Source organism: Salvia miltiorrhiza, chromosome 8 (genome assembly GCF_028751815.1).
Source record: "Salvia miltiorrhiza cultivar Shanhuang (shh) chromosome 8, IMPLAD_Smil_shh, whole genome shotgun sequence".
Classification (NCBI taxonomy): domain Eukaryota; kingdom Viridiplantae; phylum Streptophyta; class Magnoliopsida; order Lamiales; family Lamiaceae; genus Salvia; species Salvia miltiorrhiza.
Genome location: NC_080394.1, coordinates 49,300,829 through 49,325,353, shown reverse-complemented (window position 1 = coordinate 49,325,353; position 24,525 = coordinate 49,300,829). Strand labels below are relative to the sequence as shown.

Genomic DNA, 24,525 nt, shown 5'->3' with positions numbered 1-24,525 from the left:
TTCCACCCATCTTGAAACATACTCCACGGCCAACAAAATGTATTGGAAGCCGAAAGACATTGGGAATGGGCCCATAAAGTCTATGCCCCATACGTTAAAGAGCTCAACTTCAATCACATTGTTAAGGGGCATCTCGTGCTTCTTTGATATTCCTCCCATTCTTTGGCATTGATCACAACTCAAAATAAATGAGTGGCAATCCTTGAAAATAGTTGGCCAATAGAAGCCACTTTGAAGCACCTTAAAAGCGGTTCGGTTGGTGCCAAAGTGCCCTCCACTAGGGGAAGAATGACACTCCCTCATAATAGCTCCCCATTCCTCTTCGGGTACACACCGCCGGATGATGGTGTCGGCACATCGTCGATACAAGAACGGCTCATCCCATAAGAAGAATTTCACATCATGAAAGAATTTTTTTCTTTGGTAACGATTCAACTCGGGTGGTGGATGAATGCCGGATGCAAGATAGTTGACGTAGTCCGCATACCATGGGGTGTGGGTCTTGACTTGCAAGATTTGCTCATCGGGAAAATTCTCATTGATGGGCACATCGGCATTTTCCCCTTCCACGGGATTCTCAAGTCTTGAAAGGTGATCCGCCACAACATTTTCACATCCTCTCCTATCTCGGATTTCAATATTAAACTCTTGAAGGAGGAGGATCCACCTTATCAACCTCGGCTTGGCATCTTTCTTCTCAAATAAATACCGGATGGCCGCATGGTCGGTGTGAACAATAGATTTTGTGCCAATGAGGTAGGAGCGGAATTTGTCGAAGGCATACACAACCGCCAAAAGTTCCTTTTCAGTGACGGTGTAGTTTGATTGAGCCTTATCTAGAGTCCTACTAGCGTAGTAGATGACTCTAAATAGCTTGTCTTTCTTTTGCCCCAACACGGCCCCGACGGCGATGTCGCTTGCGTCACACATGAGCTCAAACGGTTGTGACCAATCCGGTGTGATCAAGATGGGAGCACTCACTAAAGCCTTTTTGAGTTTCTCAAAGGCCACCAAACAATCTTCATCAAAGTTGAACTTTGCATCTTTTTCAAGAAGGTGACATAAGGGTTTGGTGATCTTTGAGAAATCTTGGATGAATCTTCGATAAAACCCGGCATGTCCAAGGAAGCTTCTCACGGCTTTCTCATTGGATGGTGGTGGAAGCTTCTCAATGGCCACTATCTTTGCTCGATCCACCTCCAATCCGGCTTTGGAGACCTTGTGTCCAAGCACAATTCCATCCCTAACCATAAAATGACATTTTTCCCAATTCAATACAAGGTTAGTTTCCTCACACCTTTGCAACACAATAGATAGATTATGGAGACAATGATCAAAAGAATTGCCAAAGATAGAAAAGTCATCCATAAAAACTTCCATTACATTTTCAATTAAATCATGGAAAATGGCCATCATGCATCGTTGAAAAGTAGCGGGGGCATTGCAAAGACCAAATGGAATGCGTCTATAAGCAAAAATGCCATAAGGACAAGTGAAAGCGGTCTTTTCTTGGTCCTCCGGGGCAATCATGATTTGATTATACCCGGAGTACCCATCAAGAAAACAATAAAATTCATACCCCGCCAACCTATCAAGCATTTGGTCAATAAAAGGAAGAGGAAAGTGATCTTTTCGAGTAGCTGTGTTCAACATCCTATAGTCAATACACATCCTCCATCCATTTACTAACCTAGTTGCAATTAGCTCATTATGCTCATCTTTTATGACGGTTATCCCCCCCTTTTTAGCCACAACTTGAGTGGGACTAACCCACTCACTATCCGAAATAGCAAAAATAATTCCCGCATCTAGCAATTTGAGAACTTCTTTTCTTACTACTTCTTGCATAATAGGGTTTAAACCGTCTTTGGCCTTGCCTCCTAGGTTTAAAATCATCTTCCATCAAAATCCTATGCATGCAAATGGATGGGCTAATCCCTTTTAAATCGGAAATTGACCATCCTATAGCGGACCTATACTTCCTCAAAACATTTAGCAATTGATCAAGCTCATGAGGAGAAAGGTAGGATGATACAATTACCGGATACGCCTCATCCTCACCAAGGAAGGCGTATTTCAAGTGTTCGGGGAGAGGTTTTAACTCCAAGCTGGGAGTCTTCTTCTCCACTCCTTCATCTTTCGGCTCTCCATTTCTCAAGTCCAAGAAACATGCCTCTCCTTGTGAAATTTTCTGCACAAAGTTCATTTCATTAGCCTCAATAAATAAGTTAGAAGCATTAAACTCATCATTATCAACAAAAGAGAATAGAGGGTTTAGGAGGCAAGTGTCCATTGGATTGTTGTAGATGTGGTACTCCTCCATGTTGATGCAAGACTCTATCACTTGCATCATCTTGCATTCACCAACCCTCTTTTCTTCTTCCTCCTTGTACTTGAGAGCCTTGTGGATTGAAAATGTGAAGCTCTCGTCATTCACTCTAAGGGTGAGTTCGCCCTTAGCAACATCAATGAGGGCTCTCCCCGTTGCCAAGAAGGGGCGCCCAAGAATTAAAGGTACATCTTTGTCTTCCACCATGTCCAAAACAACAAAGTCCACCGGGAAGATGAAATTGTTGACTTTCACGAGGACATCTTCTACTATCCCCTTTGGATAAGAAACGGAACGATCCGCCATTTGAAGGGCAATTGTGGTTGGCTTGATGGTGCCAATCTCTAGTTTGTTGAAGATTGAGAGCGGCATCAAATTTATACTTGCTCCCAAATCACACAAAGCTTTCCCAAAACGATCATTCCCAATATCACAAGGGATTGTGAAGCTCCCGGGGTCCTTGATCTTGGTGGGGATTTTTCTTTGGAGAACGGCACTACATTCTTCGGTTAGATTGACCGTCTCATTCTCTCCCATCTTCCTCTTGTTTGATATGACCTCCTTTAGGAACTTTGCATAGGAGGGCATTTGTTTCAAAGCTTCAATAAGTGGAATGTTGATGTGCACCTTTCGAAAAATCTCAAGAAACTTGGAGAATTCATTCTCCACATTCTTCTTTTGATGTCTTTGAGGAAAAGGGATTGGTGGGCAATAAGGTGGTGGAGCCACGTACACCTCCTTCTTCTTTCCTCTATCTCCTTGTTCCTTTGAAGGGTTGCCATCTCCAACTTCAACCACAACACCACTTCTATCTTCTTCGTCGGGCATCTTGGGTTCTTCATATGTTGTCCCACTCCTTAGAGCAATGGCCTTGCAATGCTCCTTGGGATTCACGATTGTGTTGCTTGGGAATTGCCCTTGTTGGTGTTGATTGTTTATAGACTCGGCAATTTGTCCCACTTGTATCTCAAGCATTTTCAATTGCTTGGCTTGAGCCTCTAACTTCTCATCCGTTCTTGTCATGTGAGCTTGAGTCGTGGTCATGAACTTCATCAATATTTCTTCAAGGTTGAGCTTCTTCTCTTCCTTGATCATGCCATGGCTCACCGCAAATCCGGGCGGTGGTTGCAAGAAATTGTTTGGATTGCTATAGGAGAGGTTAGGGTGGCGGTTAGGTTGGAATCCTTGAGTGTATTGCCCTTGCCCTTGGTAGCCACCTTGTTGTTGGGGCCGGAAGTTCGCATAGCCTCGGTTGTTGTTGTTGATGTAGTTCACATCCTCGAAGCTAGTTTGTTCTTCAACCACGGGCTCTACCCTTGACATTGATATAGCATCAATCTTGCTATTCATGGCGGTCAATTGAGCCGTCAAAAGAGCTATCGGATCCGAGCTTGTTGTAGCCGCCACCTTCTTCAAGATGATCCTCTCCGTTGGGAATTGATGGCAATTGGTGGCCAAGTTCTCTATGATGTGAGCAGCCTCCGCGTGGCTTTTCTCCAACAATGCTCCATTGGCCGATGCATTCATGTCTCTTTGCATCTCACCACTACACCCGGTGTAGAATACACAAATGATTGTGTTTTGATCTAAACCATGGTTAGGGCACTTCCTTAGCATCTCTTTGAATCTCTCCCAAGCTTCGTAGAAGGATTCTCCATCAAATTGGTGAAATTGGACTATGTCCTTCTTCATCTTCATGGTTCTACCCGGAGGGTAGAACTTGTTGAGAAACTTTTGAGCCATGTTCTCCCATGTAGTGATAGAACCACCCTCTAAAGATTGGTACCATGTCTTGGCCATGCCCCTTAGCGAAAAGGGGAAGAGTCGAAGTCGAATGGCATCCTCCGGGACTCCATTCATCTTGATGGTGCCGCATATCTCCATGAAGTTTCCAAGATGTCCATTCGGGTCATCTTGGGAAAGACCGGCGAATTGGTTTTGTTGTACCATATTTATGAGGGCCGGCTTGAGCTCAAAATTTGTGGCGTTGATTCTCGGGGCATTCACTCCTCCTTGTTGGACAATGGGTTGGAACATATTGCTAATAGGTGGTGGTGGAGGTGTATTTCTTAGAGTTTCTTGCTCATTGATTTTCCCTTGCATGGCTTCTAATTGCATTTGAAGTTGACGGATTAAGTCGTGATTTTCCGCCATAGCTTCCTCCAACTCTCTATCTCTTCTTGTTCTTGCTTTGTTGTGTCGACAAAAAGCTTCAACCTCAAGGTTTATAGGTATAAGAGGTGCACCCTTAGATCTTGTGTTCATACACTACCTATCAACCAACAAGAACAAGAAGTCAAAACACAATCTTAAAATAGAAAACAAAAATTAAAGCAAGTAAAATGTCTAAAGTAGTTAAGCACAATGAAGCAAAATATCACAAGCAAAGAAACTAAACTGTTCCCCGGCAACGGCGCCAAAAACTTGTTCGCTATTATTTTCACCACGCCGCAAGTATACGGGTAGTTGTAATATATGGAAGCAAGGTCGTATCCCACAAGGATTAGTAGTTCAATCTAGTGATTATCCTAATTCATTTTACTCGACTATTTAGACTAAACGATTGAGTGATTGGTTTGATTATCTAACTAAATACTTAACAAGTGCAAAGACAAATAAAAATCAAATAAGCAAAGTGGATAAATAAGATGATTAAGGCGATTTAGGGACTAGGCATCGATGATTAAGAAAAGGACTTCAATTATAACTCAATACTAATCTTGACGAACCTAATTATCTAGAGTGATCTCCCAACTGGTTTTAGCCCCCTCCCGGACGACTAAAACGGTAGATTACGGGTCATAGTTGCCGTCCCCGGTCAACTTCTAACCTATAACTCCCAAAAGCACACAAAGATCGACATACTCTCACCCAACTCTCAACCTCCCGGTTATCGAATTGATATGTTTCAAACACCTTATCTATTGCAATTATCCTCTCCCGATTCAAAGTGCAAATTAGAAATGCATAGAATGTGGCCAACAATCCATACAAGAAATAAATCAAGGGTTTGAAAAGATAATGTGCAAATGAACAAACAAGATTTATATTGAGCATAAATAATCAATCCATTACAATAATCATCTAGCCTAATCCCCAAATCAAAGAGAAATTTAGCCTAACATGTTCAAACACAATAAATCAAAGTTAAAGGTGTACATAATGAAAGAGAGAGTAAGAAATGACAAATCCTATTTATGAGCTTCTTCTTCCTTCTCTTCTCTTCAATGGTCTTCAATGGTAGATGGGTGTGTTAAAGGAGGCTAGGGTTTTTGTGTGTGGAGTGTTGGGGAAGATGAGTGATGGAGAAGAAGAATAATGAGAGAAAAAAGGGGGAAAATGGGGTTTAAGGGCTGAAAAACGCGACTCCGCTCTTTTCCCGCGGTCATGGCCCGCGCCCGTGGTGCTCAAACGTGGGCAAAACTCAGGGAACCCGCGGTCCCGCCCCGCGGCCGCGGGTGGTGACCGTGGGGGGGACCCGCGGTCCCAGCCCGCGGCCGCGGGTGGTGACCACGGTACACCCCTGGACTTGAGCACTTAGCCCGCGGTCCCACCCCGCGGCCGCGGGTGGTGACCGCGGGCGATACCTTCCCCACGACGCGTGACCGCGGCCGCGGCCTCTGTGCGCGGCTGACTTTGTCGGCCCCGTTCTCCCTCGTCCGAGCTCCGATTCGGGCGCCGTTCACGCTCATGGATTCCTCTCGAGACGTACTTCAATCCTATGCTCTCACAATTCTCCAATCAACTCTTGATTTGCCCTGAAAATACTCAAAAACTATACCAAGCAATCAAAACTTCATAAATACTCAAAATTGGGATACAAACACATATATGCAATCAATTCATGGGGAAAAATGACAACAATTCGTGTGATATTGAGGTATGAAATCCATGTTTGTCAGCTAGTTGAGAAGATTAACACCTTGGAGAACTTAGCTGATCCTTTCACGAAGAGCTTACCGCAAAAGGCCTACGAGAAGCATGCTCGAGAGATGGGGCTGCGGTTGATGCCACCCACTTAGAGAAAAACTTTCAGTATAAGTGGGATAAGAAGTAAAGAGTGAAGTGGATGTTGTAATAGCTAGTATTTAGACACATTGTATACTAAAAGTTTTGCTTTAGTATAAGTGGGAGATTGTTGGATTTGTATACTGAAAGCAAGAACGTTTTATGCTTGTATACAATGATTCCTGTTTTCACTATTTAATCTCCTATCTGATTGGGTTCATGATTGCATATGTATGTTCTTTATCTCTATATAAGTAGATTATATGGTGTGTTGTAGATCACAGAAGACCATATAATTGGATTAACCTTAAGAGATATAATATGATCACAACCGAAATAACTCTAGGACAAGTTATTGGTTTAGGTTGCGGTATAGATGGAAGTAGTTTATCTTGACTACTTATCTATACTGGTACGTAATACGTATTGATAGGACCACAGTGAGATATATTCTTCTATCTGACTTAAGTGAAGAATTAGAGATCTCGGTGACTCATAAGATCTTAATACTAATAAGATGTCAGATATATATATTGATTCGTCTATCACTTTGACTTACTATGAGCAAGAGTTATATAGTAACTTGAGTACTCTGTATCTTGGGTGATAGCGGTTAATATATGATATCTGATTATCTGTATTGGTACTCGTATCCGTATAAGATAATGACATCCCCTTAAGGAGCTCAATAATGTTTATTGCGCTAAACCCTGCAGGTTGATTTAGTTCAGGCGCAATAATAAGGTTTGAGTGGTACTGCTTAAGGATTACAAAGAGATTAATTAATTTAGGCTGTCAGAGCTCTAATTAATTAATGGATGTCGGATATTTTAAATACGAGGATTTAATAAGTCTAAATACAAGCCCCGACTCATCACCGGCAATAAAGGGGTAAGTCAATATTGGTTCTCTAGTGGAATGAACTAATATTTATAAATTAATTATGGTCTGGGCTGACCATAGATAATTAATTTATTTGAGGCCCATCTTTATTCCTTGTATCTGGTCCCTAGACTGGCCCAAAGTCTCCCAGCCCAGAGAAAGGCAGAAGACGCCCCTACACCCTAATCTGCGCCCCCTCACTATATTTTATTATTAAATACAGCTGTCAGCTCTCAGGAAACACACACTGATAATTATTAGGGTTTGAGAACTGAGAGGAGGCGCAGGAAAACGTGGGAGCTTTCTGTCTTGGGATTTCTCACAGTTCATTGTCCATCCAACGGTGAGACTTGAGCGGGATACAGTCTAGAAGATCAGAACTGGAGCTGTTCGATACGATCATCAATCATCTGTGCATCCGATTCACAAGTAAGTAAATCCCAACACCTGTGTGCAGCTGTTAATTCATAGGAGCATGTTAGGATTAATCGTTGTATGATGAATTAATAATAATCCAAGAAACGATCATCGGGCAAACGGAACATTAATTCAATTTAATATTCCTTCATTGGCTTCATCACTCGGAATCACCAATGAGAGATTGTTGTTGCAGCTAGTAGCAGGTGGGTTACATGACATCGGGTTCTGTCTTGAGCATGATTTGGGGCCGATTGTTTTATTCACGGATTCTTTCTTGGCAATCCATGTCCTTCATGATACTTATCATGGCTCAGAATCGCTTAGTGATGAGTTGTGGGAAGTTTTCGATGTTGGGTATTTTCTCGGCACATCGTTGTCCACGGACTCGTTAGCACGGAGCCAACGAGCTCTTCAAGCTTTGGAGGGAGAAAGCAGTAGCAACAACAGGAGAGTGACAGGAGCAGCGACTTCCCAGAGAGCAGCTGCGCGGCGGCAGGGTTCCAGCTCCGACGGTATAAACACGAGCAACAGGGGGCAGAGCTTCGACTCAGTCCCGTTTCCTTCTCTAAGCGCACAACAACGTGCACACCAAAACAATCTCCGGCAGCTCCACACACCCACGACACCCTTGACCCTCTCCGGCGGCTCCACACAGTAGCTGCGGCGAGAAGACACGAAATAGGGGAGAACAGGCAAGACACAAAGCTTCTTGTTCAAACCACGTGAGGAAGGCGGAGTGAGAGATAGAGAACAAGGTTCACTCGATCACACAAGAACATCGACAACAATCGTCTTCTCTCTCACACTCAACGGCACCTCTCACTCTTTCTCACAAAGAGAAGTAGCCACACCAATTTTGAACTCACGCTGCCTCTTCTCTGCTCACTTTCCCGCACTTAGAGCATCTCCAAAGGAGACACTAAAATAGCGTTGAATGTTATTTTGCAGTGGAGATGCTCTCCAATCATCTCCTGTCCGCTACTCTAAATTGAAGTTTGTGAACAGTGTCCCGCCACATGTAGCGGGCACTGTTCACTCCTTTACTTTTTTTTCTTGTTCTTTTTGTTGCTTTATTGTATTTGTTTTTCCATTTATCTTTAAAAAATACTTATCTTTACTTGATTTAATTTGTAGAATGTAATTTATTAGTTTTTATATTATTTATATTTTTAAATTAACATAAATATGTATAATATTTAAAATATATTATATAAAATTTAAAAATACAATAACATGAAATATAATATAAAATCATATTAACATAAAATTACGAAAACATAAATAACAACATAAAAACACAATAGCATAAAATTACAACTACATAAAAATACAAGAACATTAAACTAATAATACAATAAATGCTAGTAAGGTCCAAGATCACTTCCAGATCCTCCAACGTCGCTTCCAGATCATCCAATGTCGCTTCCTGATCCTCCAAAATCTTGAAAATTTCCTCCAAACATATTGAAAGCATCATATGGACTTGAATGTTGTTGTCTTTTAAAAATGATTTTTGCTTGTTCACTTTTGAAATAATCTCGTCGAACAGATGGTTGTTATATAAAAACTAATAAATTTTGAAATAATCTCGTTGAAAATAATAAATTCTTTCAACCACTTGGATAATGTTCGACGATATTATTTCAAGATTCTTTCAAGTATATGTTCGTCGAACAGATGGTTATTATTATATAAAGTACAATGTGGGCTATTATTTAGCAGATGGTATATATCCCAAGTGGTCCACACTTGTATAAACTTTTCATGAACCACGCTCTGTCAAAAAAAAAGTTTTTTGCAATGAGACAGGAATCATGTAGGAAAGATGTGGAGCGTGCATTCGGAGTTCTTCAAAGTCGATTTGCAATTGTTGCAAATCCAGCTCACTACTGGCAAAAGAAACATTTGGATAATATAATAAAAGCGTGCATTATTATGCATAATATGATTGTTGAGGATGAACGTGACCTGTCTGCAGACTGCACCAATTGAAATTGCAAGAGAAGTGCCAATTCCAGATGTTGAAACAATGCCAAATGAAACAAGCCATTTCCAAGAATTTCTTGGACGCTATAAAAAAATCAAAGATAGAGTGGCTCACTTTGCGCTTCGTGATGCATTAGTCGATCATATATGGGATGAGTTTTCTAATTTAGAAAATTAGTTGGTTTTATCATGTAATTGATGCTTTGTTAAGTATTGTGTAATGTTTAATTCTAAGAGTATTATGTAATTTCAGTTTTTATGTTGTTGAAATAAATTAATCGTTCTACAATATTTAAATATAGGACTTTATTAATTAATTTTTCTAAAAAATATTTAAATTAATTTATATTTGAATTTTAATTTTAATTACATTTAATTGAATATAAATATAATTATTTATAAATATATATTATATATAATAATTAAATTGACAAAATAATTTAATAATAAAGAGCATAAAAAAGGAATATTTTATTGTAGAGGGAAATGTAGAGTTGATTATTAGAGATGAAAATTCAAAAACTCTACATTTCAACTCTACAATAGAGTGAAGGGCCCTCTAAAATAGAGAAACCCTTGGAGATGCTCTTAGCAATTAGGGCAAAGAGGCTTAAGAAGGCAAGGAATGGGTGTCACACCCCAATTCTTGAAGGAATAAATATAATCGAGGTGTGAATAATTTATAGAAATAAACAAGGGAAAAACCTTGTTAAAACCGAATAATAAAATATCCAGTCGAGCTATGCCCCTTTGGATCACAAGTTTTGTTTCATGCTTCTGACAACCAACATTCATTGGCATAAATTTAGTAGTGAAGAGTCTAAGCTCGGTCAGGTATATCATTTGAAATTTAACATGAAGATCTTAAGTTGGGAAAACAAAAGACTGATATGAGTAATTGCTACAGCGGAAGTCTAAAATAGGAATTTATCTCTAGCCTCAGCTCCGTTCCGTCAGCACCAGCCAGCCAACCTGAAAACATTTGAAAGTATTTTTGGGCTAAGTACTAATGTACTTAGTGGGCATGCATTTTCATAAACATTTCATAATCATAAGAGCAGTTTATCCAATCATACTTGACATGACTTAGAAGGTTTTAAATTGAAATAACTTCTAAGCATGTTAAAACATTTTCTTTCATTTGTGCGCACATGTCACACTCCCTTTCCGTTACTCGCTGTGATCCCGGACCTTTTAGCCACCGACGGATCCATTTCTCCCATTGCACTTGCCCTGAGGACGTAACTCAGACAAGTTGAATTGACCTCGGGACGCTACCCAGGCAGGCCTTACATGATACATGCTCCGGAACACATCCCGTCGAGCACCCTTATAACGCCTCTTACATGAATTAGTGCCCGATGGAGATCAACCCACCGAAACAACTAACAAGTGTACACAATTCTCAAATAACGTGTTAGGCCATAAGAGAACCTCGATCGATCCATGAATTGTGAGCCTTAAACAGAGCAGAGTGCACATAAACATTTTATTGGATAAACAGTTTGCATTTTATTAAATAAACAATTTGCATTTCATTGAAACATTTAGAGCTTAATAACTCAATCATACTTTATACATTTGGAAAGTAAGCCCACCTGGTTAGGCAAAGCCTGAAGATCATAATCACATATAAACCTGTCTTGGGAAAGCAGCGCTAATCCCCCTGGTCACAAAGCCTACAAGAAATTCTATTCTTAATAGGTCTCGTGAAGCTAATCTTACTTCTTAGTGAGTGCACTAAACATTCTATGATTCATCACGCCAGGTTTTCAAATTTAATGAATAAATACTTGAAAACTAAATTTCTTGAGTTAAGGACACCAACAATATCCTTACTCGATTTTCTTAAATAATTGGAATTATAAATAAAACCAATTAAATCATAAATACTTTTATTACAAATAAAAATGCAATTTCATGTCATGCTTAGCATATAATAAGTAATTTACTTAAAATATGCACATAATAATAATATAATATTATTATGCAAATTAAAATAATTAATCAAACTTAATAAGTCTAATTAATTAAAATAGTGCAGTCCATTTTAAATAAAGAAGCTGCACAACCCAATTGAATAAATTAATAAAGGCCCAGTTGCCCAAACTGAAACAAAAACTCGGCCCAATACTCGGCCCAACACCCCAAGCCCAAACCTAGCCCAACTCTCAACCTTTTCTCCCCCTCCCTCAACAGTCACGCACCTCACGAAATCATCAATCTCACTCTCCCTCAACTGCTCCTCTCTCCCTCGACTCCTGTCACTCCCGCCGCCGCGGCTCCTTCTCCGGCGAAAAGCCGGCGACTGGCCTCTCCCTCTCCCCCATCTTTTTCTCCCTCGTTTTCCCTCTACCCGCACAACCCGACGGCCGCAGCAGCTGGAACCAGCCACCGCCTCCATCGTCCTTCCAGCGACAGCAGCTAAGCCAACATCACCGGTACCCTCTTCCCCCTGTTCTCTCTCCTCCTTGGCGACGGCGGAACGCCGCCGCCTCCCTCAGCCTCTCTAAGATCGCCTCTGCTCCTCTCCTTGACAGACGAACAGCAGCAGCCATCGGCCACCACCGTTGTCGATCTCACCATCTCTGGACCATCGATCGACCTCAAAGGCCGAGACCGCCGTCGCTCCCTCCGCCGAACAGCCCTGCTGTCCAGCCGCCGTCCACCCCTCTCTCTCTCTCTGGATCGACGGGCAGCAGGAGCATCAGGCCGCCGCCGCCGTCGTCCTCCGTTCAGCCCTCCACCCAAACCAGCTCCGACCAACCCACCTCCTTCTCTCCAACCGTGGCCGGGCAGCAGCGGCACAGCCGCCGTGCCCTGCCTCCCTCGACTCTTGACTCGACAGTAAACACACAACCAAGACTCAACCTTTCTTCCTTTTCTTTTTAGAAAAAAACATGCTTCATGTATGTATGTATATGCACAGACAATAAAATAAACATCATTGAGTTTGGGTCTTGTTGCCATATGCGAATTTATATATGATGAAATCAGTGTATGTGTTGTGGGTTCTGATTTGAGTTTCTGTTTCAAAAGAAATGCTCGAGCAAGAGAGTTAGGGGTTTAAACCTTCAAAAGAAATCTGTTGGGTTATCATTCTGCAAAACTTCTGAATTTGCTCAGTTGCCGATGTGCTGAAAATTGATGAGGGAGATGAAATTTGATGCATGTTTTTAGTAAGCTTGCTAGCTATAGTTATTAGTGTGTGATGGAAGGAGGACTTTGGCTGATGAGATAAAGAGTGAACCTTCTACTTCTTGCGAGAATGGGGTGAGTGAAATTGTGGGAGAGGTGGTGAATAATGAAATGTTGCTGCAAGCTCAATTTATAGGCAAACTTAGCCGTAATAGTTGAAGACAATGGCAGTAATAGTTGAAAACAATGCATCAACTTTTGACAATGAGATTATTTGCCGTAAATGCATGGAAATTGGCAAGAGCTGTGAATAGTAGCCTATGTGCTAGCCCATTTGACCAACAACAAGAATAGATTTGCTGTCGTGTAGTTCAATTTGGAGGGGAGTTGGTGGCTGTCAATTGCCAAGTGTGGCTAAAAGTTGAAAAAACTAAATGTAGAAGCATGGCTCTTGATGGGAGTCTAAGTGAGGTGAGTGATGATTTGACAATTAAAACTGTCTCATAAAAGAATTGTATCTGTAAAAATCTTTCAGGATAAAATTGTCGAAACTGTAATAATTCTTTAGGATTTGCTAATTAAAAGCTCGTGAAAATACTTGAATGTTAAATTAAATAAATATGCAATGCATATAAATTTAATAACTAAATTTACCAAAGCTTTTGTAAATTATTTTTGTTGGAATTAAAATAAATTCTTTTTCTCAATTCGGCGTGAATCTTCTTAAATCTAAGTTCAAAAATACTCTAAATATAGCTACGAGGAAACGGGGTGTTACAATGGGCCTGCCTGGATGGGCTTTGGTGTGTGGGTTTGTGTATGTAAACATTATTATAAAAAAGTGTTGAAACATTATGTATTAATGTAGGAAATGTAAAATAAACAAAATACAAAATTTATTTTGCAGGAATTGATCCAAACTAAGAATATACTTCAATAACTTCAATTTTGGTTAAACGACTAGGGGATTACTTTTGAGAAATTATTAGAGATTTTTTTTTTTTGCATAAAATTACGTATTGGTGGCACAAATTGAGAGTAATTATAATTGGATTAATTAAAGCGGGAAGAAGTTTTTTTTAAAAAAAAAAAAGCTTCTGGTGAATAATAATAATAATAATAATAATAATAATAATAATAATAATAATAATAATAATAATAATAATAATAATAATAATAATTTAAGAGGCTCTAAAATTATTGGGCTCGTAATCGAAATCCCTTCAGCTTTGGGCCCATTATAATATATTTTCTTTGTTCACAAAAAATAGTTTATTTTTGTTATTTTGAAACGTCCACAAAAATTAATATTATATTTTTATTTTTGATTTTTTTTATCACATGATAGATCATTTTCTCCACTTACAATACAATTAATTATCATTTTTAACACTATTTTTTAAGTGAGATTATTTCTTCACTCACAATACACTAACCATTTTTATTTAAACTATGTCATCCGTTTCTAAGACTATTTTTTATGAACGGAGGGAGTAATAGAATAGGTTGGACCCGATCTAAATATCAAATCACAAAAATCCTAAACATTAATCGAACATTTGAAAATTCTAGTTCCCGACTCCCATAATCATGGCGTAGTTCGCCGAATGGCACTATGTAATTTATATTTTATTTTTTGGAATGACATGACACAAAATGAATCATTTAAAACATTAAGTCTGCGTTGAATAAAATTGACTTTCAACGAAATTTGAATTAACCGACACGGTACGAAACGGTCCAAATATAATACAAAACGCCATTATTTTATGTCATATCATTTCAAATAATAAAATATAACGGCGTCTTGATTTTAGGGATCGAAAAATGAACGCAAAATATTTTTACACAAACACAATAATTTAAGATTAATTTTTTTTATATATAAAATATTAATTTGGAGTTTACTATATTATTTACCCAACATTCCATTAATAGAAAATGTTAATAAAGATATTTTCGATACAATATTAATAATTTGAATATTTTATTAATACCTTTAAATATCCAAGACATCTTTAATACTACGGCCCATTCGGTTTCACATATTGTATTGATTGTAGAGTTTGTAAGATTTTTTTGCACTTTGAAAGTCTGGAGGTATTCAATTCAAATTTTTAAAAGTCTTTAAAAATTTAGAGGTATTCAATATAGATTTTTAAAATTCTTAAAAGTTCTTAGGTATCCAAAAGTCCATGGATTTTAAAATTCTATGGATTTTGGTGGATTTCCCTTAAAAAATACAAAGAAAGAAATCTCACCTCATCACACGAGATTTCTGTGGATTCTTTCACCTCTCTTCTGTCCAGCCTCGCTCGAGATCAACGAATGTTGCTGCTTCGACCATCAAGCATCTCAGTGTCGGGATGAGCTCCAGCGAGCACTGCTGCTTTCACCTCTCTTCTAAAGAGCATGGCTCCAATTGTGTGAACCAGAATAATTAAACAATGATCATGTGGATGTAAAAGTAGATATATTTTGGATTGTGGAGCTACAACTGCTACAAGTATAATTATAACACTATCAAGAGAAAGCTACTGACTACAAATCCAGATTCACACGAAAAGCAGTATACTCTATGGGCAAGGGTGAACCATCCAGCCTAATGATACAAGCAAATGGATTAAAGAAAGTTTCGTTGGAAGGATCCAAAAAAAAACCTGGAAGTAAGACCCTGAGCCATGTTGTCCGCATCCAAGTTTACACTCTGCCTTCCAACTGTCAGATCCTTCTCCCGGTCCTAAGGTTTCCATGAGTGCTTCCCTTCCTAGTCTTCGTTCATTGGCTCCTGCTTGGACTTTTTGTTTGAAGGACTCTTAGACGACTCCATGTGCTTTTCCACCAAGGATTTGGATCGTTTGGCTTTGTTGTACTGATATACCAATTCTGCATCAAGGGTTGTTGTCTTCCTAATTTCTATCGAGTCTATGAAAATCAATAAAAAAAAAAAAAGTTAGTTAAACTCTGATAGAGTCTATAAATTTCCTAAATCCATGAAAATGCATGAACTTTTTAAAGTCTAAAAAAATTCAATAGAATCCCAAATCAATACACCCCTAAATAAGATAATGAGCTATATATAACTAAGTAAGTCTTATGCTTGGTTTATTAGATTTAATCATGCCAGGCCCAAGACTTAATACCAAGATTAGAGGGCCCAAAACTAATCATATGATTATTGATCGGAGCCTATCCCTTTCGACTAAAAGAAGTCTTAGACAATTAGCTAGAAATATTACATTGCAAAATCTTTGGGTTTAAACTTATTACTATTTTTCAACGCCAACTTTTCTATTTTGTAACTAATATATTTATAATTTATAATTTAATTTAATTATTTTATACCAAAATATTTTTCAAGTTAAAGCAACAAATTCGGATGTGAAATTCATAAATTAACGTAATTTACACCTTTTTTAGAGATATATTACAAAGGGGTGTATCAGTAAAATTACCAATTAAAAATTGGTTCAATATAATCTTGCAAACCGAACATAATTACAAGATTGTATAACAATTGACACTCCAACTGAACAACTTTTTTAACCATGATTTAGTCTTGATTTATCTCATACTATATCTCATTGTTAGCTTAGAGCACCCACAATGGGGGTGCAATAACCGGTGCACACCCCCTCCTATTGCCTCCGCTACCAATGCCGCACCGTCGGTGCAATGAGGCGGAGCGCCCCCGGTGCAATGCTTGGCACCTGTGCCCACCTCCCTTTTTTTTAAGCTTTTACATTAAAAAAAAAAGAAATTCAAAAATTCAAAAATCAAAGGCAGAGAGACGTTGGATTGTGGCCGTTTTTTTGCCCTTCCCTCATTTTTTTTTGTTTTTTTTTTCTTCTTATTTTCCTTCTATAAATATGTTCATTCCCTACTCCATCTCCTACTACTACTATAATTCCTCTTCTATACTCTATTTTCCCTCACAAAAAATCATGGAAGGAGATTGGAAAAATTATTGGCATGAACACCCCCAAAATTCATCTCCCGGCGAATCAAATGCATCCGACCAAGGATTCTCGCCATTCACGCAAGAATCAAATGTCTTTCGATCGGCCACCAATTTGAACACTCGATTTGCCGCGGCGGTCGACCCCGAGCCCGACGGGGAGGAGATTGCTTCTATGCCGGCGACCACCAAACAACGTAGTAACTACCGTCCGTCGGAAACGATACTCATATGTCGTTTGTATCTCGAGCAGACCCACGACTCTGTGGTGGGGATCAATCAAAAATCAAAGGAGTATTGGGGCGCCATCTGCGCAGCCTACAATGCTCAAAGGCCCCAAGGAGCTATTCCACGCGACATCCAACAAATCAAGTCACACTTTCAACGCGTGGCAAAAGACTGCAAGAGGTTGGAGGCCTTGTACAAAAAGTGCTGTGATAATTGGGCATCCGACATGAGTGATGATCAAATCATCGAGCAAACAGAAAAAATGAGGATCGCCGAGTTTCAAGCTAAGTTCAGCTATCCGTATGTGTGGAAGGTATTGCGCGAGTCCAAGAAATTCGCAAGCATCGGCGAGGATGTCCACTCGGATAAACGCTCGAAGGGCTCCGACGGTCAGGGCACAACGACTTCTAGCGACCAAAGTATCTCCACACGGCCCCAAGGGCAAAAGGCGGCCAAGAGAGACAAAGGAAAAGGTAAGAAGAAGGTGGATGAGACGTCGGAGGAAAATGCCCGAGCTCTCGGGTACATGGCGGAGATGGTGAAGGTAATGAGAGTATTCTCTCAAACTCAACGCGACCTCGCCGATAGCATGTTGATGAGTAGTGACACCTCTCAAATGAATCCCGACGAGTTGGCGTTTCACTTGGCCAAGGTGGCGGAAATCAAGCAACGCAACAATCTCCCATAGATTTTAGGTGGTTCTTGTTTAGGATTTTATTTAATTATATTGCAATTTTAATTTTCAATTAATGTATGATTAATTTTTAAAGTTAATGAAAATTTAATTTTTCAATTTAATGTTAAATATAATTAAAAACAGATATTATAATTATGCGCCCACCTTCTAAGTGCACCATTATGAAAAGTGAGTGCAATAAAAATGGGGACCACAATTGTGCACCAAAGTGAGTGCACCCTTGTGGATGCTCTTATCTAAGACTAGTGCCATTGGTGAGTTTTTCTATAATGTCACCATAAAAGACAAAAAGCTAAATTAATAAAATAAATGAGAAATCATCAAAAAGTCATGATATTGGTTGGCTAACCGCCTTTGAGGCATACAAGAGTGACTTCCATGTGGCACCATTTCATTGGGTGTCACTTATATATATATATATATATATATATATATATATATATATAGGGTTGAGTTCAACAGAGAATTATCTTTTTATTCATCATGAACAAATCTATATATTTTACGAACAGATCAACATAACTAATGAACAGACGTATTTAGTAAAAATATAGAAAAACTCGCCACCAGCAGGATTCGAACCCGTGGCAAATTGCTGTTCATGCGGTACATTGATCTGTTCAATAAAATTATAGATCTGTTCGTTTTTATTTTACGAATTCTCTATTCTCCACAATATTTAGCTTCTCTGTTGAACCCTTCTCTATATATATATATATATATATATATATATATATATATATATATAGGGAGTGGTTCTATTGAGAAGCTATATATTGTTGAGAAGTTGAGAAGCAATCTAATAGATGAACATGTCAATACATTTTGATGAACATGGCAATTAGACCCTAGATCAATAAATTCTTTGAACATACCAAATATAACTGACGAACATACGAATCTATTTAATTTGTTAAAAAATACATCATCGCCAAGGATCGAACCCAAGATCAAACCCGCGTTCATAAAAATTAATTGACTTGTTCATCTATTAGATTGCTTCTTAACTTCTCAACAATATATAGCTTCTCAATTGAACCACTCCCTATATAGATATAAAAGAGTTAAATAAAATTAAACATAAATAATATTTAACATTATATATATATATATCACAATTAAATTATTAAAAATTAATATTTAACATTATATATATAATGTTAAATATTAATTTTTAATAATTTAATTGTGATATAAAAAAAGTAAAAATTGAAACAAAAAAATTTCCTATGTGTATTTGTAATATGCTTTATGTATTTTTAATTTTATTTAACTCTTGTAATTTTCATTTATGATGAAATAAATTTTGAATTTTAAAAATTATTTATCCCCTATAAAAAAACAAAGTTGTATATGAGAAATCGCATATCCTAAAACCCACAGGGCGAGGGTTTAAAGAAGTAGAAGCAATGAATATTCAACAATCAACATTAACATAATGATCCGATCAATTCTCTCATCTCCCTGCCGCCGGAATCTCTCTCCGTCTAATCTCCGCCGCATCTCTACCACGCCGCATCTCAGCTTCTCATGGATGGACAAGGTCAAAGGAGTTCTTACCGGCCAGAAGACCGAATCGCCATCCTCACAATCGGCCCAATCATTTACCCTTCTACGTGAGTGCTTCCCCCCCAAAAAAAAGAAGACTAGTTGTGTAAATGCTGATCTTGTTCTTTATCTGCAGGATTTGCGGAGGAGATGAGGAAGGCAAGGAAATTAGGGACTTTGAAGCAGTTCGTAGTTGGGCGAAGCAGCGAGGCGACTTTTGGTGATGCCTTTGAGAAGCAAGAGGCCATTATTCGATACCTAGGCGGTGTTGATCCTACTGGGGAGGTTTCTTCCTAATAAATTCTTTTTCTTTTTTTAATGTTACGTTGTTGAATTAGTGTAATTGGTAGTGTTTCGATTTCTGGTGCCTACACCAGATATTGAATATGTTCCTCGAGTTCGTCTGTTTTATGGAGTTTTATTGAAATTAATTTTATTTGAAGACCCGTGGTTGGATATGGCCTTCATTTGACTTCCTTAAACTTGGATGTTTTTCATGATTAAACCTTTTACCCCAATCATAGGAAGATCAAGATCATTGCTTTCCTAAATTTATTTCTGAAAGCTTTTAATGATGAAGAATGTCTTTTCTGCCTGTCATGTACAAAGTTTTAAACTGATTAAATTTGTACAGATCTTCTTTTTCCTTTTCTTTTCCCTTGGAAAGCTCTGTTTAGTTTGCTAGTGGGAGAAGCAAGACTTACTGATGAAGACTTACTTGTTGCCTTATTATTTGGTTGGTTAGTGTAGAAACCTCTGCTTGATTTTCAGCTTTGGAAAAGCCAATAACTTTAGCTGGTTCAGCAGTTGTTCCCTTGTTTCTATACAATTTTCTAACAGATATACATGGAATTGGTAGATTTGCTTGGGAGTTCTGCTAACTTTTTGTTACTCATTTTAATGTTCTTCTTTGTTCAAATTTTCAAATATCCAGAAGCTGAAGGGTTGAGGTTATATATTGATGTTCTTAGACTTAGTTCACTGCTGTATAAATTAGTTCATAAGGGGTCATCGCAGAAGGCTGTTTGAGAATGATATAATTGGGGGTCCGTGAGTGGTGTCTGACTTCCGATTTTCCTTCCTATTCTCTGTAGAAAATCGAAACCCGTCACAAGCAGGATGCAGCGAAACAATGTAATTGCACGCTGACAGAAGTTGAGAATACCTTAGCTAAGTTTACATGGGCCAAACAAGCGCAGGGAAAGCTTGAACAACTTCATGCAGAAGGCAAACCTATACCAACGAGCATGGCCGAGGTGCTCATCATACTGCACAATGTTTTTCATTTTCTATTTGCTGCTAGTGAATCTTCCATTGATGGAAAATTGATGATTTATTCTAACTGCTCGAAGTCATTAAATAGAAGTTCTACGAGGTTGGATCTACATACATGTAGATCCTTTCAAGTTGCTAGAACTAAATCCACCTTCCCAGACATTACGTTAGTTGTTAGTCTCCACAGCAAAAAAGTTTGTGTCAACAAAAATCTTTAATCTGAAGATTCTGAACATAATTCTAACGAGGATTTCATTTTTTGTATTTTAAGAACTTCGATTTAATGGTTTTTAGATAACAGGAGGTGTGGAAAAATATATGGATCTATTTCTTTATCTGCGTGTAGTTTGACTTACCAACTTGGACATTATTATTAATGAAAATAATTATTTTGTTAAAGTCTTACTATTTGAGGCAAATTTTAATGTTTTCTATTTTATTCGACTATTAATAACATTTTTGAAACTGTCCTTGTTTATTTGGCCTCCGACTGTAAAAAAACAGAATTGTAAACATATGCTGCTTTAAGCATGATTTCATGATGAACGGAATGAGTGATAATTGTAGTCATGCCAAATAAAGTAGGGTCTCAGATAAGGATGAGAACGTCTTTTTGCAGAACTTGGAAAACTACCTTGGTTTTTAGGCATTGGGGTGTAGCCAGCAATATAAAGTTGAATCATATTATGGAATTTTATGGTATCCTGAGTGTCTGTTTCTTAGAGGCAACTAAGAAGAAAAGAAACTGGCAAATAGCAAAGCAAAATCTAATTTTGCAATTGGAACAAACAAAGACACATATAAAACAATACATGGAGTAGAACGAGTAAATTGCTTAAGAGGATACTGGAAAAACATGCATTACTGAGCAGCAAATGACAAACTATACTCATTGTTGTAAAACAGCCTAGGCAGTGCTTAGCCCACCTACATTTGTGATAATCAGCAATCTATGCACCATTTGAACTAGGTAGCAACTAGGTGGTGCATAGGCTGTCCACCTGTTATTTGTTCCTAGAGAGATTGTGGTCGAATCATAACATTTCTTACCTTTTTGAAATTTTATTTGAAACAAACTCTAAAATCATAAAATTATTTTGATAAATTTACATTTCAAGAAAATTCATGCTTTTAACTGCAAAAAACTAGTGTAAATTAGTAATAAAGAATGTTAGTAGCTTGGAAAACAGGGGTCTGCTGCAGAGCCCCTGTTTGGCGCCCAGGTGCTGGGCTCTAGGTGGCCACATAACAAGAGCTCGTTGACTTCTGCGACACTGACTATACTTGCATATAAGAAGGAGCTTATCTGTTTGATTTTTGTTCTTCTATGAAGTAAAGGGGCCAGGTGTTCATCATTGTTTTCTTTGCTTTACCTATTTATTGCTTCTTTTTCCTAATTCATTAAGAGGGTGTTTGGCTGAGCTTATAAGCTCTTCAAAACAGCTTATAAGTTGAGCTTATAAGCTTCTTCAAAGTGTTTGGCAAAATAAGCTGCTGCAAAACAGTTTATAAGCTCCAAAAATAAGCTCTAAGAGCTTATAAGCTCCCCAAAAAATAAGTTCCCCTACCCCAACTTATTTTCTTATAATCTTATATGCAATAATCATTTTGCAAATATTTTTCAATTATAATTTATTATTTTCATCATATATTATTCAAGTTCATTTCTCTTTGATTTTCTCTCTCTAAAAAAATATTTTCTCTATCTAGAAAAAAAAAATTCTCTCCCTAGCTTATAAGCTCAATCATCCAAACACTTTGACAACTTATAAGCTCTTAAGAAACTACATCTTATAAGCTCTTGAAACATCTTATAAGCTTCAAGAGCTTATAAGCTCTTTAAAATAAGCTTAGCCAAACACCCTCTAAATGTGCTCTTTGGTTAATTTCTCATTTCATGAATTATTCATTTGTAAAGGTTTTAATAATTGCAGATTCAGAAATTGATGGGATCATCTCCATTGGATCATGCAAGATCAAACATGGCCAAAAGTGGGAAAACAAGTAGGAATTCACCCTGCCCATGTGGTTCTAAGAAGTTGTACAAGAGGTACTTCCTTGTTTATTTAAGAAAAATCTGTTCATGCTTAATGTTTTATGTATATTAGGAAATACTAAAATGCAACTTGGATATTTATGCTATAAACCTCCAAAGTCTAATTTTCAAGACCAATTACTGGAATTCAAGTATCAAGATTTTTATCTATAAATTAGCTGACAATGATATTTGCTCTGACATGATTTAGTGGCTTTCAGAAATTCTTCTTTTATTGGATTGACATAAGTTGTTAGGAAAGTATTTGTTCTTAATACCTGACGTTGGATGACGAATCGTTGATTTGAATCTAGTGTTTCTAAGTTTTTTCATTTCTTATGCTTGATCGCTTAATTTGTTTTTCAACTTGATTTTGGATGCAATACCTTGAACTAAAGTACTGTGTCTGAATTACGCAGTATGTTAGGTTGATGGATGGATGTTATAGGCGTCTAACTCCCTTTATTGCTGCCTCACTCCTTTAGGTTAAGAATAATGATTTTTTCTTTTGTAAAGAAAATCCTTAAGAATTAAGTTATGTTGTGTTGCTTCCTGTTTAATATAGAACAGGACTAAATTCTGCTTGCTCTTTACAGTTGCATCTTGTGAGTTTTCCTCATTTTCTCTTTTAAATATTCTTGCATTTTCCAAGATGAAATATATTAACTTACCAAATTGGAAATCGAGTGGGGGTGGGGGGGCGAGAGAGAGAGAGAGAGTAGAAATACTTGAACCCCATGTTGTAATCTTGAGTTTCCAGAATGGAAGACGGCATTCTGAAACTAAAAGAGAGTATCGATACATTTATCTGTCTTTTTTTCTCCAGAAACTTACATTCTCTGACAAGTAAAAAGCATGAATTAGGAGGATGGAAATCGAGTGGGGGTGGGGGGGGCGAGAGAGAGAGAGAGAGAGTAGAAATACTTGAACCCCATGTTGTAATCTTGAGTTTCCAGAATGGAAGACGGCATTCTGAAACTAAAAGAGAGTATCGATACATTTATCTGTCTTTTTTTCTCCAGAAACTTACATTCTCTGACAAGTAAAAAGCATGAATTAGGAGGATTTGGACCTCCTGAATTGATTCCAAGTAACAAGATATTATGGGGACCGGGGGACCCAACATGTAATCTGAATCCACCAAAACTAAAGTCGCTAACCATTTATGTTTCGAAAGAATCAGTCTTATACTTTTCGTATTGCCTGGAGTCTTCTGAGAAGTACTGGTAAATTTGTAAAGTCTTCGTTTCTTCTTAATGACTGTAGATTGCATCATAAAGAACTATAGTTGAAAGGCTTACTAAATGGTTCTGACTGCTTTTATCCATTCCATGTATCTATTTGCATATTCCTTTTCTCCCTTGAACCGAAACATGTGTGGCCGTGTTGGAGTCTGCTGATTAGGTTTGATTTGTGAAGGTGCTGCGGCAAGGACAAGAGCAGTTGAGAGCGGGGCTCCGTTGCAACCTGGGTTGTTGAGTTGAGGGAGAGGTGAGGTGCAGGCAGTGGAAAAGAAGAAGCTGTGTTAGGATGATGGTAAGCTATGGTGTGAGGCATTGAAGCTGTTGTAAACAAACACAGTTTATTCTCATTTCTGCAGAAGAACTTGCTTTGGAAGTGTGGGTTGGCCATGGCAGTAGCATTACTAGAATACAAACCATTTTTTAGAGGGTTTATTTCCAAAATAAGATTCACCCATCTCATCTCTTTTAAGTTTTTGTGTTTGTATCTTTCTAACTGAAACTTAATTGTTTCGACATTTTTTTTTACTTTGACAGTATTTATTAACGTACAAGTTGAGTGGAAAAAGACTTTATTTCATGTATCATCTCTAAATTTAATTGCAAAAGATGCAGACCATATTATTATTTCATTATATAAGCTATACTAGCAATTGTATGGAAAAAAAAAAACGTTAGTGGATGACTGAATTATAGACAATGTACAATTCAGACTGCAATCAATTAACCACTTAAAACACACGTGGATTCCAAATTAAATAATAGGGTTAACTTTTCATA

General features: G+C 37.9%; 2 protein-coding genes and 1 non-coding gene across 9 annotated transcripts; all 3 read left to right on the top strand.

The window, feature by feature from the left end:
- The first annotated feature begins 3,917 nt into the window (after nucleotides 1-3,917).
- LOC131002130 (small nucleolar RNA R71) lies at nucleotides 3,918-4,024 on the top strand. The gene has a single exon (XR_009094204.1). It is a non-coding gene; the product is annotated as a small nucleolar RNA R71 (small nucleolar RNA).
- Nucleotides 4,025-16,707: 12,683 nt separating this feature from the next.
- Nucleotides 16,708-17,778, top strand: LOC130998597 (uncharacterized). The gene is made up of 2 exons (XM_057924012.1): nucleotides 16,708-17,493; nucleotides 17,770-17,778. Exons 1-2 carry the CDS (start codon nucleotides 16,708-16,710, stop codon nucleotides 17,776-17,778), a joined length of 795 nt encoding a protein of 264 aa, XP_057779995.1.
- Nucleotides 17,779-18,975: 1,197 nt separating this feature from the next.
- On the top strand, nucleotides 18,976-24,325 carry LOC130996955 (uncharacterized). Of its 7 annotated transcripts, none has more exons than XR_009092887.1 (6): nucleotides 18,989-19,262; nucleotides 19,331-19,479; nucleotides 20,289-20,450; nucleotides 21,660-21,814; nucleotides 22,404-22,519; nucleotides 23,924-24,017. XR_009092887.1 is itself a non-coding variant. In XM_057922244.1 (6 exons), exons 1-5 carry the CDS (start codon nucleotides 19,085-19,087, stop codon nucleotides 23,949-23,951), a joined length of 633 nt encoding a protein of 210 aa, XP_057778227.1. In that variant the 5' UTR covers nucleotides 18,989-19,084; the 3' UTR covers nucleotides 23,952-23,995; nucleotides 24,105-24,325. The 7 variants fall into 7 exon arrangements, 5 of the variants coding, with proteins under 5 accessions (XP_057778229.1, XP_057778225.1, XP_057778227.1 ...); XR_009092886.1 differs by having other exon boundaries at nucleotides 21,648-21,814; XM_057922244.1 differs by lacking the exon at nucleotides 21,660-21,814 and adding an exon at nucleotides 24,105-24,325 and having other exon boundaries at nucleotides 23,924-23,995.
- Nucleotides 24,326-24,525: the final 200 nt, after the last annotated feature.

Excerpts from the sequence above, each read along its gene's own strand:
- LOC130998597 (XM_057924012.1), top strand. The coding sequence starts at position 16,708 with ATGGAAGGAGATTGGAAAAATTATTGGCATGAACACCCCCAAAATTCA.
- LOC130996955 (XM_057922242.1), top strand. The coding sequence starts at position 19,085 with ATGATCCGATCAATTCTCTCATCTCCCTGCCGCCGGAATCTCTCTCCG. Across the intron at positions 19,263-19,330 it reads CCAATCATTTACCCTTCTAC|GATTTGCGGAGGAGATGAGG; the intron begins GTGAGTGCTTCC and ends CTTTATCTGCAG. Across the intron at positions 19,480-20,288 it reads GTGTTGATCCTACTGGGGAG|AAAATCGAAACCCGTCACAA; the intron begins GTTTCTTCCTAA and ends TATTCTCTGTAG.